General features: G+C 46.5%; 1 protein-coding gene across 1 annotated transcript in view; it reads left to right on the forward strand.

Moving 5' to 3' along the window:
* The window catches only part of GSE1 (Gse1 coiled-coil protein), a 636,988-nt gene that overhangs the window by 264,976 nt on the left and 349,656 nt on the right, over window positions 1-22,356 (forward strand). Inside the window, 1 exon segment of the mRNA XM_063945682.1 lies at window positions 5,989-6,136. Within this exon segment, the coding sequence (XP_063801752.1) occupies window positions 5,989-6,136 (148 nt within the window).

A 22,356-nucleotide genomic window follows, 5' to 3' on the forward strand; every position in this document is an offset into this window, starting at 1 on the left:
CTGCCGTCTTATCGACAGACGGCAGCTTTCTACATCAATTGAATATACCCCAGTGAGTACTTACGCAAAAGGTCATGCTTCCTTACATGCCTGTTTTAGTTTACATATTGGTAGGAATAAAGGCCCCCATACACTAGTATGATTTGGCCCTTTTCTACACGATTCCGACCCTTTGGGCCGATAAGTCGGGTGAAAAGGGTAAAATTGCGTGTCATTTAAGTCCGATCCGATGCGCGGTCACGTGAGCATCAGATCCGGAGATTGTCACTACTGCACCAAGAATACGTTGTATGCAAAATGACCGCATACGATTGTATCGTATGCGATATAGCTGCCGTCAGGGAGTTGTCGAGGTATCGTATGCAAGTCTTATATGATAACACCCCTTCACACCCCTGCTTGCCTCTCAGATCAGATCTGTGGATGGAACCAAAGCATATATGAATCCCATTCATTTCTTGGTGGATAATACTTCAGTGTAAATATGCACAGAAGATTGTGTAGCAGGACAGCTGAAGCCAGCTCAGCCAGTAGGCCTTTGCCTATGGGTAGCACATGGTGTCTAGTACCTTTTTTTAAAAGTGAAAACAACCAACGTAAATATTACTGAGGGTGAGATGAGTTATGTGTCCATCAGACTCGTCAGTTAGGGCTGACCTCAGTGACTCCACCATAAACCATGAGTAGATTGTCGCGAATGTTTCCCTGCCGCAAGGTGGGAAGGGATGATGCAAAATTGTTGTTTTTTTTATTTTATTTTTAAAAACTTGGGGTCTGCATTTTCCTGGGTAGAGAAAGTAATAAAGTGCATGTGTACTGATGCTGTACTCCCCAATGTAATGTAGCTTCCACAAAATACATAGAATAAACGTGCATCTAGTATATTGGTAAGGATTACGACCTATAAAGGTCATGCACCTACGAGTTCCGAACCTGCGCTCTACAAACATTGGCCCTGTCTCTGGGGACTTTCTTAGTCCTACAGCTGGGATCCGATAACATATACCTGGAATGCTGTGGAACTCTTCTGGGGGTCACTTAAGTCGGAGAGATGTTCTAAGTAGTGGAGAAGTTGCCCATGGCAACCAATCAGCATTAGTAAGTAACATTTAAAATTGGCATTGAAGTAACATTTATAAATTTGCATAATATAAAATTATACAGACAGCTGATTGGTTGCCATGGGCAACTTCCTCACTGTCTTAATTATCCATTCACTGCTTAGTACATCTCCCAGTTCTCTAATGACCCTAAGAGGCTCTTGAGGCACGGCGCAGACAAGCTTCATAGTGTCATTGTGCTTTACCAGAAACTTTGCAATGTTGCATTATGTCCACCTCCAGCTAAAGTATATAACTTGGATAAGGGGAATACCGTCCAGTTACTATCGCAATATAGAGGTTTACTATGTGAATATATTATTATAACATTATTGATAACGCAGATTAGATGGGCCAAGTGGTTCTTATCTGCCGTCAAATTCTATGTCAAATTCTATATCAGAGGTACATTCCCACAAGCAGAGAGAATCTTACAGGTTATAACAATGGGGCTAATTCAGATCTGATCGCAGCAGCAAAATCTTTCTCTAATGGGCAAAACCATGTGCACTGCAGGGGGGGGGGAGGAGGCAGATGTAACATGTGCAGAGAGAGTTCAATTTGAGTGGGTTATATTGTTTCTGTGCAGGGTAAGTACTGGCTGCTTTATTTTTACACTGCAATTTAGATTTACATTTGAACACACCTCACCCAAATCTAACTCTCTCTGCACATGTTACATCTGCCCCCTCTGCAGTCCACATGGTTTTGCCCATTAGACTGGGGCCACACATAGCAGCCAAGCGGGTCCTGCTGAACGGGACCCGCTTTTTGTGTTCACATGAATCCTGTTCTGCGGGATGCCGCAGAATAGGTTCCGGCCAGGGACACACTGGATTTCATAGAACACAGTGCACTGTGTGAACACATATATTGAAATGAATGTGTTCACACTGAAAATCCCGTCGTCCTTCCGTCGCAGTTGGATCCGGCGGCGGCGGGACTGCCGCACAAGTGTGGGCGCCCATGTGCAGTCTCCTTGCGGCCAAGCGGGTCCCGCTGAACGGGGCCCGCTGGGCCGCTATGTGTGACCCCAGCCTGAGAGAAAAATTGTGCTGCTGTGATCAGGTCTGCATTAGGCCTTCTAGAAAGGCAGATTCTTTAATACGATAAATAAGCCTTTGGCTTTATGGGTTAGTTTTGGGGCCATTATCGAGGAGTCCTGTATGTAATATAAGGTCACTGCGTGATGAAATGCAATAGCTTCCCGATTGTAAGTATCCAATATCCCAGTTATTTATTGTGCAGATTGCTTGTCCCATGGCCCACTCAGTAGAACTATAGATTTCCTTTCGGTTTCCTAGCGACAGCCTTCCCTGTAAATGGCCCAATATGCCAGGCGGATGACAATTTGGTGCAATTTGCTGCAGCTTTTAAGCATAGACCTACTTATCCTGACCCTCTGACCTTGACAGCTCCCTGGAGGTGGCTGGAAGCTGCATCTTAGTCTTAATTTGAAGAGCCCATTGGCGTCGGTTAACAAGTTAACGCCACGATCATTCTTACAGCCTCTAATTTGTTGTGATTCTTTGAGGACGTGTTCTGGGCAAGAAACGTCCCTTACAGAGGGGCAGAGAGACGAGCTCTTATCGAGAGGGACAGATCCTCCTTAATTGAGCTGATGCTCTCTGTATATAAACAGATGGCTTCTTTAAATCAATTATTCCTCATTTGTGTAACTGGGAATGATTTCCTGACAGATACAGTACCACAGGAGACGTATGCGCGGGGCAGGGGGGGGGGCCTGGAGGGGGGTTGGATTTGCACTCATCTGCCGGAATAACAACAATCACCTGGGCATATCTGGGTTGCAGGAATTCCGGAAATTATTTGCGGAAGCGCAGTGTCTCCTACATAATAATGGTCATAATAAAGGGACTGTTCTGGTCATTGACGCAATGTAATATTTATTCTAACACTTGCAAATGAATAACAAATAATAATAATAATAATAATAATAATAATAAAAAAAACAAGTTACAAAAAATAAACATTCCAAGTACATTATTTTTGCAAGCAGTATATGGTAATTATGGCGGTCATTCCGAGTTGATCGCTCGCCAGCAGTTTTTAGCAGCCGTGCAAACGCATTGTCGCCGCCCACTGGGAGTGTATTTTCGCTTTTACGAACGCTTGTGCAGCAGAGCGCCTGCAAAATCTTTTTGTGCCAAACAAGACCAGCCCTGTAGTTACTCTTTGACGTCACACACCCGCCCAGTGAACGCCCAGCCACACCTGCGGTTTTTCTTCCACGCCTGCGTTTTTCGAAGCACTCCCTGAAAACGGTCAGTTGACACCCAGAAACGCCCACTTCATGTCAATCTTCCTGCGTTCGGCCGTGCGACAGGAATGTTCGTTAGACTCTGTGCAAACCCACGATGCTCATTGTACCCGTACGACGCGCCTGCGCATTGCGGTGCATACGCATGCGCAGAAATGCCGATTTTTAGCCTGATCGCTGCGCTGCGAACAACGGCAGCTAGCGATCAACTCGGAATGACCCCCAATATCATAAGTTTTGCGTATTCTGCAGAGGACTTGGGATAATGATTCAGTGCTTCGGTCGGTCAGGTTATGAGGTCCCATAGGTGAAACAAACAGCACAGGTTGTTCCGATGCTGAATAAAGAGCAGAGAGTTCACGTTAGGAGTATGATGGCTAGTGGATGGATATCCTGACCGTGACTTCATCTTAGGTTATCAGTTTAAACTGGAGTGGCGGGGGCATTGGGAAATGTGGGTGTGGTTGTGATTCCATACAGGCGACTATGGGTTCTAAATGTTGTCATAGAGAATGAATGTGTTTATGCTTGTTACTACAGAGCCAGCAATGTGAGTGTTTATGGTACTTAGCACTGGAAGGGAGAAGCGACAAGCCCTGTTGCCGCTGACCGAGATGTGTAAAGTGCATTTGTCTGTGCAGGATAATGCGTTATATTATACATAGCTCAGCTCTTGCACACAGTGAGTAAATCTCTAAAGAACAAAGGTTACCAGCTGCTCAGTTTCCTCTCCCTCTCTCTCTCTCTATTAACTCTCGCACGGTCGGAGGACGACATTACATTTCCCGTCATCTGGCTGCGCTGAAGCCCGTCTCTCAGGAGTTAACGTGGTTATCCGCCAGCAGCTTTGCTGTAATGTGCAATTTGGGTCAGATTTCACAGGGACATTAACAAACACTTTGCCACACACCAGCCAGCTGCTTGCGCTGTACAGATAAGTTGCGGAGCGCAGCCTCGCCGCACCTCTTCGCTGCGCTCCTGGGGCGAGCCGCGCTCTGCGTTTAGTAAGGTGGATGCAGCCAGGATACTGGGCGATGCTTGGATACATCAGGGTGTCACGTAGGGAGCATTGTCCTTCCCCTTACGTACATGTGCCGCTTGGCTTGTGGGAAATCGATGCTGGCTCAGATAACGGAGTAGATAGATGTAGGGAAGGGTTCAGCACCTTTTAAAATGTTTTGGGTATTTTGAGTTTGTGTAGGTTCTAGATGATCATTTGTAAGACTGGTGAATGTTTGCCAACTTGTAAACTAAGGGATGGGCGCAGGGTTGGAAATAAATCAAAAGTAATGTTCGCAGAATAAAAGTTTATATTTGTGTGCGCGCAGAGCTGTACGCATCTCCAGATGTGGCCACCTCTGTGTCATTAGTGTATACTAGCACCTGCCCCTATATACTGTACATATATGCATGTTCTCTAACGTTCCAGGTCTGAATAATATGCATCCTTCCTAATCTTTACCCACGTGAGACTACCCATCCCTTCCCCCGTTCCGCCTCTCCAGTCGTAAATATGAATGCAATCAAAATGTGTATGGCTGCGTTGGCATGCTTGCGTGCACCAACTCTGCGCCGGGCGAATATACTGTCAATCAGCTTTGCAAATGGGCATACATTCAATTCTGCGTCTTGAAATCCATGGTAATATCAGATTTTTTTTTTTCATTTCAACATTACACTGAACCTAGAACTCCTTTCATTATCCTTTCTAAAGTTGTAGTCGTCCTACACCTTGGCCAAGCCACTGATTACAGAGGATGGTTATTGTTAGGTTATAGGGATTTGCAGAACATTAGCCCTCATTCCGAGTTGTTCGCTCGTTGCCGATTTTCGCTATGCTGCGATTTGCTGGTAAATGCGCATGGTACGCAGCGCGCATGCGCTAAGTTATTTAACTAAACACTTGGCAGTTTTGCTGGTGTTCGTACGACGCTTTTCAGTCGCACTGCTGATCGGTGAGTGATTGACAGGAAAGGGGCGTTTCTGGGAGGTAACTGATCGTTTTCCGGGAGTGTGCTAAAAAACGCAGGCGTGTCAGGGAAAAACGCGGGAGTGTCTGGAGAAACGGGGGAGTGGCTGGCCGAACACAGGGCGTGTTTGTGACGTCAAACCAGGAACTAAACGGACTGAGCTGATCGCAATCTAGGAGTAGGTCCGGAGCTACTCAGAAACTGCTAAGAATTATTTAGTAGCAATTCTGCTAATCTTTCGTTCGCTATTCTGCTAAGCTAAGATACACTCCCAGAGGGCGGCGGCCTAGCGTTTGCAATGCTGCTAAAAGCAGCTGGCCAGCGAACAACTCGGAATGAGGGCCATTGTGTGTTTGTGGGCTCGTATTCCCTCTGCTCTGTATATTTTCTATTGTTCTAGATTTCAGATGATTGTTGGCTGTATGGCTTGGCAGTGATTGCAGTTTGGTGTTCCACAGTGCCCACTGCATAGGTTCTAGAGTCTGAGCTGATAACAGTTTGGTTTGGCATGGTTTATTGTCAATGTATGTAAGTGTGATCAGGGGCACACCACCCGCTGTGCGTTTATTTCACCTAGCTGCGTAGTGTACAGTTAATGCCAGTACACACTGACGATTCGCTATTTTGTTTCCTACAGTCCAGCACTACCTCCCGCATTTCTGGACCCGGTCGCAGCACACCGCAGCTGAGCGAACTTGAACAGAACTTCAAAGCAGGCAAAGACCCGCCACTTCCTTGCTGGGAAAGCTGCTCCGATGTGACACGTGCAGAACAAGGCACTGCAAGTAGGTGGCACCGTGTGCATGATCATTTGTATACAGATGTATGTACAGTTGTAATCCGGTAATGCGAGAGATCTTGTAAGACACTAGCCTGTGGGGGATTCCTTGACATGCCACAATAAGATGATAGCATGCTGCGCTGCACAGAGTATCTATTCTGCTTTCAGTAGACCATATGGACGTATAAGTTACTTTCTCCCATCGGATACACTGGCAACAGGTTACCCTTTGCTGTGCTCACTGACAGACAGCCTGCAGTTCTCACTGTGAGGGTAACAGGGCTGGTCATGATCCATGATCCTCCCTCACACCGGACAGGGCCCTTAGGGGGACATTTATTAAGCAGTGATAAAAGTGGAGAAGTGAGCCAGTGGAGAAGTTGCCCATGGCAACCAATCAGCATTGATGTAACATTTATAATTTGCATACTATAAAAGTATACAGAGCTGCTGATTGGTGGCCATGGGCAACTTCTCCGCTGGCTCACTTCTCCACTTTTATCACTGCTTAGTAAATGTCCCCCTTAGTCTCCAGCTAGCACTAGAGTAATACATATAGGAGATGTATCCACCACTCAGTATGATGTAGTTTTGGTAGAGGATGCGGAGTCTGACTCCACTAAGCAGTGAACCAATGAGATTGCATAAAGTCACTAAACATCATGCGCATTACTGAGGCATGAGGCACACTCGATACAGACAGCCCAGGACAAGGGACCTCTCTGCTGCAGACATTGCATCTCTGGTCCACAGGTTGCTGCTGTGATTGGTGAGTACCCTGGACAGCTCCCCTAATACTCAGCAGAACATTCCAAATAGATTGTGACATGGACCCAGGGGGTTATGGGAAAGGTCCTCTCCACGAAGGTAAACTAGACGCTGCCATGGAGGTTTGGCAACGCCCCCATTGGTAGGAAGTGCAGTGTTGCATGAATGCAGCAAGTATGTGTCGCCTATAGACGATTGTGAGTTTATCAGAGTAGAAAGCTTAGCAAGAAAGTGGAACCTGAGGTCCAGAAATGTACCCATAAGCCTTTGATGCCCTGCTTGGGATACACAGAGTTGTCTCCACAGCAAGAAACTCAAGATCACACAAACTTCAAGTTTTTGGGGCAGATGTATTAACCTTGAGACGGCATAAGGAAGTGATAATCCAGTGATATGTGCAAGGTGATAAACACACCAGCCAATCAGCTCCAATATGTAAATTAACAGGATCTGATTGGCTGGTGCATTTATCACCTTGCACTTATCACTAGCTTATCACTCCCCTATGCCGTCTCCAGGCTTAATACATCTGCCCCTTTAAATGTATGTAACAATGGCAAGAGAAGGCAGGCGATACGCTTCCCATATCTCCAGTTATGCTACATTCGTTTGTATGGAGCAGTGCCATCCTTATTTTCGCCCCTATGCTGAGTGTGTACGGCTCCGCATGAGCTGCATATCCACACGGTTTAGACACATTTCATATTCACGCACACACACAGTTTTAACCCTTTGTTTTGCTTATGAAATATGAATTCTGGATTGGGCTTCAATAACGCTTAAGAGCCCCCTGCGTACTATAGCAGAAACAGCTCCTTGTGTTTTCTGTGGGGAAAAAATGGCTAATGGCACAAAATAAAGAAGTCTAATGTATCTGACTAATAAAGACAGCACCTATCGGTGGCATCAGTACGTAATCCCGCTGGACGGGATCCCGGCGGTCGAAATACCGACGCCGGAATCCCGACCACACAATCCCGACAAGGGTGGCGAGCGGAACGCAGCCCCTTGCGGGCTCGCTTCGCACGCCACGCTGCGGGCACGGTGCCTCGCTACGCTCGGCACACTATTATATTCTCCCTCTATGGGTGTCGTGGTCACCCACGGAGGGAGAATATGTCGGGATTGTGGCGGTCGGGATTCCGCATCCCCTAAGGGGTGCATATGCAATCCTCCAGTTGGCAATGGTACGAAGTGCTGGCAACCGTCATTGGGGCAGATGTAGTAACCTGGAGAAGGCATAAGGAAGTGATAAACCAGAGATATATGTAAGGTGATAAATGAACCAGCCAATCAGATCCTAACTGTTAATTTACATATTGGAGCTGATTGGCTGGTGTCTTTATCACCTTGCACATATCACTGGTTTATCACTTCCTTATGCCTTCTCCAGGTTAATACATCTGCCCATTGTCTTCTATGTCATGGTCTCGCAATCACTCGAAAATGCCTTCGCTGCATTCGGCCATCTTAAAAAACCCCTTTCCCTCCCTCATCTTCCGTCCCAGATGCGTAAGTGGCAGGGGCACGTAAATCTGTAAAGCTGCATAGGCACAATGCCTCTGGGTTATTTGCATGGCGATTTCATGCATGTTATGTAGTACTCACCCTGGATCTGTGTGACTTTACCCCCCCCCCCTTCTTATCAGTTACCTACTTGGCTGTTGTATAACAAACCGAAGACAAATTCCTAGTATACGCAAGTATACCTGGCCAATAAAGCTGATTCTAATTCTGGTTCTGAAACGCTCAAAGTATTAAATTGCAGGGGAAAAATATCCAGTCCTTAAACCTTATATAGGAATGAGGCCAGGAATTTGGGATCCACATATGAAGCATAGAGGAAAGAAATCTTACACCGCTCTAGGTAGATACAGGGGCGACTTCACTTGCTACTACTTAGCCTGAAGGGCAGGACAGGTGCTGCACGGTTCCCCCTCCTCATCCCAGGCAGGTGAGCTTGTTTTTCTGTTATTGGGAAGATCCCGCCTCTGGCCGCCGGCCAGCTGCTGTTTCTATTCTCGGTGGTTGCTCAGTGTGAATCTGGGAGATAATGAGGTGTGTCACCTGTGTGATAGTGAGGTCAGCCCTTACCTGTGCAGCAGCTGCTCCACTGACATCTCTTCCATTCTGCAGGACGCAGATGGAGAAGTGAACATACAGAACTTTGCAGCGATTCTGATAATCACTATGCTTACTGAAGTCTTTGCATTTTTCTAGATTATTGTTTAAAGCACCATCGTAAGCCACACTTACCAGGGCCGTAAGAAGCGGGTGACATTACTGGTTTGTACTTTGATTAACTATAACACAGTGATATTTATTTTTAAGGGGTCACCGAGCCAAATGGACGCATCATGATTAAAGCATTTGGGGTGAATCAGGCCTGATCGCTGGGCTGCTAACTTTGCTGTCCTGCAATCAGATAGTCGCCGCCCCCAGGGGGAGTGTATATTCCCCGTGCTTGTGTGCGATCCCATGTATAGCAGAGCTGCAAAAATCCACTGTGTGCAGTGTGTGCGCAGCCCAGGACTTACTCCTACAGTGCGATGAGAACAGGCTGACCGGGGCCGGAGCTGACGTCAGACACCCTCCATGAAAACGCTTGGGAACGCCTGCGTTTCTCCTGACACTCCCAATAAATGCTCAGTTACCACCCACAAATGGTCTCCTCCTGTCAATCACCTTGCGATCGGATAATTTTTCGCACCATCCCATCGCTGACCGGAGATGCCCTTTGTTGTTGTTCCGATGCGCGTTGCGGTGCATGCGTAGTTAGTAAACGCACAGCAGCGATCAGGTATGAATCAGGCCCATTGTGCATTACTCACAAATATATATGTAAAATTTTCCTTACAATGAGAGGGGTAAATGGGGTGTCAGTTTTATAACCAGACCCACACTTCACTGCACTAACGCTCTGGTGGGGGTTCAACCCCCTGATGCTTCTATCGGCAGTACCCGGATATTATGCACAGCTGCTGTGTTGGCTCTCATTCCCTCCAGAGAGGGCAGCGCCAAAGGTGATTGGCAGAGCTCCTGGCTGTGCATGAACATCAGCGCCCAATGAATGAAGCTCTCCCCTTCCCCCCCCAAGTACTACTATAGAGACAAGGGGGATTGGGCCCTATACTGTTTCAGTAGTTACATCCATTTAGGTGTATTGACATTGTAGTTGTCCTTGTTATTTAACAGTAATCATCGTCCTCTGTTTTAAGCCATATTATACTCTGTGCGTCTTCAGGCTTATAGACAGGAAGTTTGATCTGCAGAGGAAAAGATACTTCCTCACACACCCATACGTCTCTCAAGCACCGTCATTCCCAGCATCCTCTTTTTATAGTTCATTGATCTGCAAAAGTAGTATCCCGATGAAGTGAGACGGCGGTCACAGCTGGGATTTCACACGAGTTGGGGAACTTAGATGCGTAACATGTAATGAGGGAGTTAAGTCTGATGAGCAGAAGAAGTGTACCCCTGATGGTGCAGGCAGATTTTAGCACTCCTGGAATGGTGCTCCTAGCGTCCTCTCTAGACTCATGTATGTTTCATGTTATGTAATATTGCTGGCCTCTTACCATTTACATATTAAAGTGTCTTCTTAGTCGCTTTGTCGTCCTGTGAAACCTTTCACTGTTAAGCTACCCACATATGCACACACACAAATTTGTGTGGTTCCTGGGATCTGTAAAGCCATACGTTTGCGTCATGATATAGACACCGTCCAATCAAAATGATTGGATTTCTGATTGGGCAAAACTGAAATCGGTCTGGTCAGCAACTGCAGCCTGTGGCTCTTATGCCACGTAAATTGTGTTCAAGTCTTGTAGCTGGTGTGTGATTATACAGTGTAACATTATGTATCCTAGCGCTTCTACAGACGTGAAATGATAATTTCCGTGGGCTGCCACTATGTTAGGAACTGTCTTCAAAGGCCCTTGGAGGGCACCCAAGACTTTGTCGATGTGCGCTAACCGCGCTTTGAATGTTTGATTGTAATGTACTAGCCACAAGAGCTACAGACAATCTGGTATTAGATCAAGGGCTGGAGTCGATTAGCCTCGGTTAATTATTACGGGCTAATTGATCTGTCGGTGCTATTCCTATAGACCCCGCAGCAGCCTGCAGGCTGCACTTAACGCAGATTTTTGTATGAGCCTGAGGGAGGCTTGAACAGAAATCTACATTAAATGTCCTGATTGTGGGTGCCGCAAACGTGTTCACCCATAGCACTGGAACTTATTTGCGTTAGTGCAGAGGTTCCCAAACTGTGTGCCGTGGCTCCCTGGGGTGCCTCGGGACACTTGCAGGGGTGCCCTGGGTTGGTGATCCAGGACCAATTCAAATTATTCATGGTCAATATAATAGGCAAAACCAGTGCTGGTGGCTGCCAGTCATAAAGTATGTGGCCAAACAGAAGCAAATCTTGTCCCTCACCACACAACTGACCCTAAGGATGACATATAAACGCGATCTACTTAATGTAATATTTCTTTCTAAATTTCTTAATAAGAAATTTTTGGCCTAGGGGTGCCGTGAAAAAAAATTCTGATATTTTAGGGCGTCGTGATTCAAAAAAGTTTGGAAACCACTGCCTTAGTGGGTAATTTTACCGCTTGAGGAAAAGGGCCTGTAATTGAATATCTCTTGGTGTTAAAGCCCAAGGCTACGACCCTTTTCCACGGAACAGTAAATTGCCGCATCTAATTGAATCCGGCCCTAAATATGTTTCAGCCATAAGATATTAGAATTAGGAGTAACAATGTTTACAAGTCATTATTTAAAAAATAAGGAAATACACGTTTAGTAAAAGAACACCATTTATCAATATACTCTATTACATTATCACTGGCTTCCTACAGCCCTCTAATGGGCAACTAATGATTGTCTAGCCTGCCAATGCCGTCTGAGATATTGACACATAGTGGGCCTGATGCCCAAGACTTCCTTGATAAGTCTGAGTGTGGCCGCTTAAGGATCACCTGACATGCAGTTGGGCAACAGCTGCCATGTTGGTGGTTTCTAGCCCCTTGCTTACATCCTGTTCTGGACTTAGGATGTTGTCCAGTGCTACAGTAGGGTGCACATAGCATCGCTAAAAGCATCATGTTGCTAGCAGATCATTTAGTTTGCAGAGTTTGGCCGTGTAATGCTGATAGAGGCGTCTGGTTTAGATCATCTTTGTAATATCAGAGGTTGAAATTGACGGAGAGGTTAAGTGAGGCTGATGCTCCAGCTGGCAAAGTGCTGCCGGTGTAACCTGCGTGGGGAGCTGAGCCCGGCTGCCTGCCGGCTTCCATTCCCTCCCCTCCTCTCTTGGCTGAGAGAGGGAAAACGGTCCTAATTTGCAGTCAATAAATTAGTGGTTGCTGTGAGTCAGGAGCAGCGCCAGGCAGACAGGCGGTCAGGAAGTGGCGCAGAGTCAGAATCTGCTCTTGGAAGAAGTGGGAGACCTGGGAAAGAGAGAGAGAGAGAGAGAGAGGAGCCTACCAGCTGTATGTGTCTGTGTGGGCGCAGCAGGAGCAAGGCATGTGTGGTAGTAGAACTTAGTCTAGCCTTTTCCTGCACCCTAAATATACATCCGCATCCTCATGGAGGGATACAGCAGGGCATGGAGACACAACCACCTAGGTGAGTTTGTGACACAGGAGGTGGGAATGGACTGGGGGTTGTGTGATTGACTTGTATTAGGGGAAAAGAATTTGAATGTAGTATCCAAATAACAACAGCGCCCCCCCCCCCCCCCCCCCCCCAATTTGTGTAGTGACACTGAGATAAATACATGCTGCATGGAGATTTGCTGCATATAGATATTGCTGGTTATGGGGAAAGAGCCTGGTTTTAACCCTTTCCTGCCTCCCAATGGTGTCCATCCCTGTCTCCAACCCTTTCCCATTCTTCCTGTGTTCTCCGATCAGTCATCCTCCCAAGCACTCCCAATATCAGTCTGCAGCTCCTCCTCCTCTGTATATTCTCTGCATTACGTCAGTGCCCAACTCAGACCCCTGGTGCCTCCACCCAGTGGTAACCTCTGTCACTATAGCAGAGTGTCAGACCCTGTCTCTGATCTTTTCCCAGGTGCTGGTGCATACCGCCCGATCCCTGCTCCCAATGTCTGTCCCTAGGTCTCGTCTTCTCCCAGCCCCTGGTGCAACCACCAGACCATGACCCTCTCCAACCTACAGCCCCTCTCTATAATTTTGTCCTGCTTTCCGTTGTGTCAGTCCCTGTCGCTAATCCTGCCCCTCGTCTTGGATATTCTCACAGGTGTCTCTATCTGTGATCCACTCCCTGGGGTATTCTTTCTCTAGTGTCCGTCCCAATCTGTAATCCCATCCTGCAGGGTCAGTCCCTATATGTGATCCTAACCAGCAGTGTCAGTCCCTATATGTGATCCCATCCTGCAGTGTCAGTCCCTATATGTGATCCTAACCAGCAGTGTCCGTCCCAATCTGTGATCCCATCCTGCAGTGTCAGTCCCTATATGTGATCCTAACCAGCAGTGTCCGTCCCAATCTGTAATCCCATCCTGCAGTGTCAGTCCCTATATGTGATCCTAACCAGCAGTGTCAGTCCCTATATGTGATCCCATCCTGCAGTGTCAGTCCCTATATGTGATCCCATCCTGCAGTGTCAGTCCCTATATGTGACCCTAACCAGCAGTGTCAGTCCCTATATGTGATCCCATCCTGCAGTGTCAGTCCCTATATGTGATCCTAACCAGCAGTGTCAGTCCCTATATGTGATCCCATCCTGCAGTGTCAGTCCCTATATGTGATCCCATCCTGCAGTGTCAGTCCCTATATGTGATCCTAACCAGCAGTGTCAGTCCCTATATGTGATCCCATCCTGCAGTGTCAGTCCCTATATGTGATCCTAACCAGCAGTGTCAGTCCCTATATGTGATCCCATCCTGCAGTGTCAGTCCCTATCTGTTATCCCATACCCTATAATTACACAGTCTTGTTTTATTTCTGTTTTATTCCCAATTGTAAGAAAGCAACAATATGCTGGTGCTATATAAGTAAATGTTAATAAATATCTGTGAATCCCTTGCACAGTGTCACGATGATCTCCACTTAGTGTCAGGCCCTGTCTGTGTTCCCTCCAACCAGTGTCAGTCCTGATCTGTGATCCTCTCCCCCCCGGTGTTCGTACTCATTGACAGTTTCTCCCCTGGTGTCAGTCTCTCAGTCCCAGTGTTAGTCCCTATTGGCAATCCCCTCTCCGGGGGGTAAATTTACTAAGGTGGGAGTTTTTTTTAGAACTGGCGATGTTGCCCATAGCAACCAATCAGATTCTTTCTATTATCCTGTAGATGCAGCTAGATAAATGTTAAGTAGAATCTGATTGGTTGCTATGAGCAACATCACCAGTTCTAAAAAACTCACACTTTAGTAAATTTACCCCCTGGTGTTAATCTCTATCCCGGCATCAGTCCCTAACTGCAATCCCCTCCCCCTAGGTCTAAGCCCTTATTGATGATGCCCTCTCCTGATGACGTCCCTAGCGATGATCCCTCCCCCGCTGTCAGTCTCTATTAATGATCACCTCTCCCGGTGTCAGTCCTTTTCCCTGTACCCCTCACACGGTTTCAGTCCCTATTGCTGATCCCCTCCGACGGTGTCAGTCCCCAGCGGTGATTCCCTCCTCCAGTGTCAGTCCCTATCAGTAAAGATCCCCTCCCCCAGTATCGGTTCCTATCGCTGATCCCCTCCCATGGTGTCAGTCCCCAGCGGTGATTCCCTCCTCCAGTGTCAGTCCCTCTCAGTCTCTATCTGTAGTGATCCCCTCCTCCAGTGTCTGTCCCTATCGCTGATCCCCTCCCATGGTGTCAGTCCCCAGCGGTGATTCCCTCTTCCAGAGTCAGTCCCTATCTGTAAGGATCCCCTCCCCCAGTGTCAGTCCCTATCTGTAACGATCCCCTCCCCCACTGACGGTCCCTATCTGTAACGATCCCCTCCCCCACTGTCAGTCCCTATCTGCAACTATCCCCTCCCCCAGTGTCAGTCCCTATCTGCAACGATCCCCTCCCCCACTGTCGGTCCCTATCTGTAACGATCCCCTCCTCCAGTGTCAGTCCCTATCTGTAATGATCCCCTCCCCCAGTGTCAGTTCCTATCTGTAACGATCCCCTCCCCCCCGTGTCAGTCCCTATCTGTAACGATCCCCTCCCCCAGTGTCAGTCCCTATCTATAACGATCCCCTCCCCCAGTGTCAGTCCCTATGTGTGATCTCTCTCCTGCTGCGCCTGTGGTTCCCCGTCATTACTCCCTGGCTGCTCCTGTGATCCGGCTGCCTCTGTGTCTCAGCTTCTTTCATCTCTCAGCCTCTGTATAATTAGCTCCTCTTCACCTCTGCATCTGCTCAGTCTCTAGCTCCCTTCACACTTCTGTCACTGGCTCTTTCCATCTTATTAATGTGCCATTTAATGTCTCACTCTGTCTCCCTGCTCCATTAACTCCCCTATTTATCACAGCCTTTCTGTTCCACAGCCCTCTCCTGTCGCCTCTCCCCTGGATTTCCCTCTGGATGTGATAGTAGCACTGAACCTGCCCCCAATATCTCTCTTATTCTTCTGTCTGTCTCGCATCTTGTAGTGAACTCTGCCCCCATCCCTCAGTTCTCATCTCTCGCTGTCATCCAGCTTATCCGTCACTCAGCACCTGCGGCTGTGTCTCCGCTGCCACACAGCTCTGTGCCTGAGATTGCCCGGCAGAGCAGATTGTTTCTGGGGGGGAAGAGCCGCCACACACATGCAGATCTGGTCTTTTTCTGTATGATTGCCTCAGTCATAGCCTGAGCAGAGGATATGGAATTGCACATGGAGTTGCCTCTGCTTTAACATGTAAAGCAGAGATACTCAGCTGGTGGCCCTTCGGCTGCTCTGCCACAGTTTTGCTATAATGGCATGCTGGAACTTTGGTAGGTTGGTCCAGAGTAGCTCCAGGTTCCACACGTGTTCTGTACTGTGTGTGTGTGGCAGAATGTGGGCAACTAGCAAAATGACCTGATCTACCAGTCTGGGGTCACCAGACAAGAATACCGCGCTAATTAAATGCCATCAGCAAAACGTCTTTTCTTCCTCTTTGCCCCTCTGTTTTTGTGTCTGATATATTTCTTCAGTAATCGCACCACCTATGATTAGTCTGCCTTGGAAAATGTACCCACTGCTGGCACGAAAAGGTCATTGATTTGGCAGCTAATATGTGGTCTGAGCACATCTGTTTACTAGCTGCTACTGGCATCACTGAGGCATGAGGTACCAAGGGCCTAAGGTTGGTTCTAAATCCGAGTGGGGTAAGGGACCTTTGACGTCACCAGGGAGAGGAGCCACGGGCAAACAGGGTACCTGAAAAGTACCCTCGCGGGCTCGCGAAAGGTAGTAGTTGGTGGCGTGGATAGTAGAAGAACTATGCCGCTGGCCTAGCTCCTCCCTCCTCCCCCTGGTGACGTGGCTCCTCCCCCTGATGTCATAGGTCCCTTAGGCCACTTGCATCTACCATTAAGCCTAATCCAGACCTGATCACCGCAGCAAATTTGTTAGCCAATGGTGAAACCCACGTGCACTGCAAGGGGGAGAGGGGGGTAGATATAACATTTGCAGAAAGAGTTAGATTTGGGTGGGTTATATTGTTTCTGTGCAGGGTAAATACTGGCTGCTTTATTTTTACACTGCAATTTAGATTTCAGTTTGAACATACCCCACCCAAATCTAACTCTCTCTGCACATGTTACATCTGCCCCACCTGCAGTGCACATGGTTTCCCCAAGTTTCTAGTGAACTGATAGGCTGCATGCTGGTTTAGCTCCTATGGCCGGCTGGTGCACCCCACTGTTGCATGATAGCTGTGTCTAATTGTGCCCACTATATTGCTGGTCTATTTGAAATGATGGTAAGTGGGAGTAAAATCTTGTGACCTGATTATAGCTCAGTATCTATAATTGCATTTATGCGGCTGCGCCCTATTGCTAGGTAATATCTCTGGAAGTGTTTTCCCTCCCAATGCATCTTGCCGTGATCACGGAAGGAGGTTTCAGTAGAGGCAGACCTGTGGCGGAAACTTTGTTCTTGATCTTATTTAGAGATACTTACCGTCCGCATTAATGCTACCATTGTGGTAATGCACTCTTTCCCCAAACTGCTTCTCTGGCCAATTTACAGTCATGGGTGGTCATTCCGAGTTGATCGCTCGTTATTTTTTTTTTTCGCAATGGAGCGATTAGTCGCTAATACGCATGCGCAATGTCCGCAGTGCGACTGCGCCAAGTAAATTTGCTATTAAGTTAGGTATTTTACTCACGGCATTACGAGGTTTTTTCTTCGTTCTGGTGATCGTAGTGTGATTGACAGGAAGTGGGTGTTTCTGGGCGGAAACTGACCGTTTTATGGGTGTGTGCGAAAAAACGCTGCCGTTTCTGGGAAAAACGCGGGAGTGTCTGAAGAAACGGGGGAGTGGCTGAAGAAACGGGAGAGTGTCTGGGTGAATGCTGGGTGTGTTTTTGACGTCAAACCAGGAACGAAACTGACTGAACTGATCGCAGTGGCAGAGTAAGTCTCGAGCTACTCAGAAACTGCTAAGAACTGTCTATTCGCAAATCTGCTAATCTTTCGTTCGCAAATCTACTATGCTAAGATTCACTCCCAGTAGGCGGCGGCTTAGCGTGTGCAAAGCTGCTAAAAGCAGCTTGCGAGCGAACAACTCGGAATGAGGGCCATTGTTTTTGTAAATATGGCTAAAGTTTTCTTTTTTCCTTCTTTTTTTCTTTGTTTCAAACGTTCTGCGCCTAACTATATGATGGATAAAGACAGGCAGAAAAATCTTTCCAGTCTGGATTAGCGAAAGTTCGCCACTATATTCAAGAAAGTTCTGTTTTTCTTATGTTAATTGAGCGTAAGAAATATATTTTTTATTTCCATCAGAATTTGTCACAAAAAAATATATTTTGTGAATACGACTTGACGGTCATTTCCAGACACAGGACCAAACCAACCTAGTCTTGCCTTACTAAACATTGCTACATAATATTTGACTGCTAACTCTCCGAAATCGCAACAATTTCATCATCCTGCTCCTCTTGTTACGTGCCCCCTAGTGTGACGTTCCAGCAGAGCTAAGGCATTACGGGAACTTGTTACTATCGGAATAACAGAAAGGTCCACGGACAAGAGTCTGATTACACCGAACTATCTTAATTAAACGCAACCATTAATATAGTGCTAAGAATCATGGAGACTGTAGTTTTGTAACTGCTGAGGTCTTTTTTTTTTTTTTCACGGCCCTGCAAACAATTTGTGCATAGGGGACTTTCGGCTAGAAAAGAATTTAGAGAATAACAACCATCTGATAGACACGATGAGCCGGGGTAGTGAGAGGTGCATTCATTTGTAAAGGCGTCTAACCCTTTTAATCCACTCTGTGAGTCTTGTGAGGGAGCGGAACTTGTCATGCAGAGAATTGAATTCCTGGCCCTGGAGACGGCAGCACTCACCTGTCATAAGCTGAGTGAAATTTCATGTCCTCCGTTTCCTGGGGAATATTCCCATCGCATAATGCATATAAAAGCACACAAGTGGATAGTGCAAAGGGCCTGTATCTCTTTTCTATCTAGTGGATGCTCCACACAGCATTATTAGCAACAGTCATTCTCCTTCTTCTTCTTCTTCTTCTTCTTCTTCTTCTTCTTCTTCTTCTTCTTCTTCTTCTTCTTCTTCTTCTTCTTCTTCTTCTTCTTCTTCTTCTTCTTCTTCTTCTTCTTCTTCTTCTTCTTCTTCTTCTTCTTCTTCTTCTTCTTCTTCTTCTTCTTCTTCTTCTTCTTCTTCTTCTTCTTCTTCTTCTTCTTCTTCTTCTTCTTCTTCTTCTTCTTCTTCTTCTTCTTCTTCTTCTTCTTCTTCTTCTTCTTCTTCTTCTTCTTCTTCTTCTTCTTCTTCTTCTTCTTCTTCTTCTATATGGCGCCACAAGGGTTCCGCAGCGCCCAATTACAGAGTACATAAACAAATAATCAAACAGGAAAACAGCAACTTACAGTTGACGACAATATAGGACAAGTACAGGGTAAATAAACATAGTTACATCAGCAGATGACACTGGAATAAGTATCAGGTGGCAGAAGACTGATGGATTTGGTGCAATTGAAGATTATTAAAGTAAGAGAAAGGATAAGCACATGAGGGAAGAGGGCCCTGCTCGTGAGAGCTTACATTCTAAAGGTGAGGGGTAGACAGACAGGGGTGACACAGACGGGGTACATAGAGAGCGTGGAACAGAGGGTTAGGATGAGATTTGGCTGAGTTTGGTGAAGAAGTGGGTCTTGAGAGCCCGTTTGAAGTTGTAGAGAGGTGGAGAGTCTGAGGGGGAGAGGTAGGGAATATTTATTTATTTAAAGCATAAGAACAACAATGAATATTGTTAATGGGGTTCTCTTTCATTCTTGCATTTTGACGTTGCTCAGATTAGAGGGAGTCACAGCTGCCACAAAATGCTGCTGCATGAAGTGCTGTATTTCACCCATAAGGTAACAGAAAACATAGCAATGATTTGGAGATCTTGCACGCTGTGTTTGGTGGTTGTTTCGTGGTTCCAGAATGTATGGAGCACTTTATTAGGTACAGATACAATTCGGTACTTAGAATGTGGGCTAGCTTATGATAATACAATACACTACACAAGTGGTGCTAACAACTGCTATTAGAAGTCACTCTGGATTTGGGTGACCTGTAGAAAAGATGTTTCTATGGTGACTTCTAATATCCTTAAAGTTTACAGGTGACCTGGTGGCCAGCAGTGCCTGAGCTCAGGAGCCTACAGGATATGCATTAGGTGTACTTATAATGGGGGACATCCTGGTATTATTTAAGGTGTGACAAGTTTATGGGCATGACCTCCTGTATATTTTTTAAATTATGAGCCCATTAGCTCTTTGTATTCCCGTATGTGTCTGGTTGGTGTGCGTCATTGATGGACAGCCTGGGTAATGTATCTGTCAGTGTTGTACAGCCTGGTTTCTGTATCCTTCAGTGTGTGTCTGTGTTGGATAGCCTGGTTTCTGCATCTGTCGGTGTGTGTCAGTGTTGGACAGCCTGGTGTATGCATCTGTCAGTGTGTGTCAGTGTTGTACAGCCTGGTTTCTGCATCTGTCGGTGTGTGTCAGTGTTGTACAACCTGGTGTATACATCTGTAGGTGTGTGTCAGTGTTGTACAGCCTGGTTTATGCATCTGTAGGTGTGTGTCAGTGTTGTACAGCCTGGTTTATGCATCTGTCTGTGTGTGTCAGTGTTGGACAGCCTGGTTTCTGCATCTGTCGGTGTGTGTCAGTGTTGGATAGCCTGGTTTCTGCATCTGTCAGTGTGTGTCTGTGTTGTAGAGCCTGGTTTATGCATCTGTAGGTGTGTGTCAGTGTTGTGCAGTCTGGTTTATGCATCTGTCAGTGTGTGTCAGTGTTGTACAGCATGGTTTATGCATCTGTTGGTGTGTGTCAGTGTTGTACAGCCTGGTTTATGCATCTGTAGGTGTGTGTCGGTGTTGGACAGCCTGGTTTATGCATCTGTAGGTGTGTGTCAGTGTTGGACAGCCTGGTGTATGCATCTGTCAGTGTGTGTCAGTGTTGTACAGCCTGGTTTATGCATCTGTTGGTGTGTGTAGGTAATGTACAACCTGGTTTATGCATCTGTTGGTGTGTGTCAGTGTTGTACAGCCTGGTTTATACATCTGTCGGTGTTTGCCAGGGTTGTACAGCCTGGTTTATACATCTGTTGGTGTGTGTCAGTGTTGGATAGCCTGGTTTATGCATCTGTTGGTGTGCGTGGGTGTTGTGCAGCCTGGTTTATGCATCTGTCAGTGTGTGTCAGTGTTGTACAGCCTGGTTTATGCATCTGTCGGTTTCTTGTTAGTAATGTACAGCCTGGTTTATGCATCTGTCGTTGTGTGTCAGTGTTGTACAGCCTGGTTTATGCATCTGTTGGTGTGTGTAGGTGTTGTACAACCTGGTTTATGCATCTGTTGGTGTGCGTCGGTGTTGTACAGCCTTGTTTATGCATCTGTCGGTGTGTGTCGGTGTTGTACAGCCTGGTTTATACATCTGTCGGTGTGTGTCAGTGTTGTACAGCCTTGTTTATGCATCTGTCGGTGTGTGTTAGTGTTGTACAGCCTGGTTTATGCATCTGTAGGTGTGTATCAGTGTTGGATAACCTGGTTTATGCATCTGTTGTTGTGTGTCAGTGTTGTACAGTCTGGTTTATGCATATGTTGCTGTTTTACAGCCTGGTTTATGCATCTGTCTGTGTGTGTCAGTGTTGGATAGCCTGGTTTATACATCTGTCGATGTTTTTCAGTGTTGTACAGCCTGGTTTATGCATCTGTAGGTGTGTGTCAGTGTTGGACAGCCTCGTTTATGCATCTGTCGGTGTGTCTCGGTGTTGGACAGCCTGGTTTATGCATCTGTAAGTGTGTGTCGGTGTTGGACAGCCTGGTTTATGCATCTGTCGGTGTGTGTCAGTGTTGTACAGCCTGATTTATGCATCTGTGAGTGTGTGTCGGTGTTGGACAGCCTGGTTTATGCATCTGTCGGTGTGTGTCGGTGTTGTACAGCCTGGTTTATGCATCTGTAGTTGTGTGTCAGTGTTGGAAAGCCTGGTTTACGCATCTGTCGGGGTGTGTCAGTGTTGTATGACCTAGTTTATGCATCTGTTGGTGTGTGTTAGTGTTGTACAGCCGGGTTTATTCATCTGTAGGTGTGTGTCAGTGTTGGACAGCCTGGTTTATGCATCTGTAGGTGTGTTTCAGTGTTGGACAGCCTGGGTTATGCATCTGTCGGTGTGTGTCAGTGTTAGCCTGTTTTATGCATCTGTCAGTATGTGTCTGTGTTGTACAGCCTGGTTTTTGCATCTGTAGTTGTGTGTCAGTGTTTTATAGCATGGTTTATGCATCTGTCGGTGTGTGTTAGTGTTGTACTGCCTGGTTTATGCATCTGTAGTTGTGTGTCAGTGTTGGACAGCCTGGTTTATGCATCTGTCGGTGTGTGTCAATGTTATACAGCCTGGTTTATGCATCTGTCGGTGTGTGTCAGTGTTGTACAGCCTGGTTTATGCATCTGTCTGTGTGTGTCCGTGTTATACAACCTGGTTTATGTATCTTTTGTATGTTTGTTTAATTACAGCTGGGTGTATCTGTCTGTGTTTTACAGTGTTGTACAGCTGGATATATGTCTGTGCTAGTGTTTATAGTCAGGTATATGTTTTTTTGAGTGTGTGTTAATGTTGTACAGATGAGTGTGTGTATGTATCACTGCGTGTGTGTTAGTATTGTACTACCTTGTGTCAGTATCTGTCAGTGTGTGTATCAGTGTTGTATAGCATGGTGTATGTATGTGTTGCTTCGTGTGTGTGTTAGCGTTGTACAGCAGGGTGTATATATCTGTTAGTGTGTGTGTTTTAGAGAACCAATGGGTGTATGTGTT

This window comes from Pseudophryne corroboree, chromosome 11 (genome assembly GCF_028390025.1).
Source record: "Pseudophryne corroboree isolate aPseCor3 chromosome 11, aPseCor3.hap2, whole genome shotgun sequence".
Lineage (NCBI taxonomy): Eukaryota > Metazoa > Chordata > Amphibia > Anura > Myobatrachidae > Pseudophryne > Pseudophryne corroboree.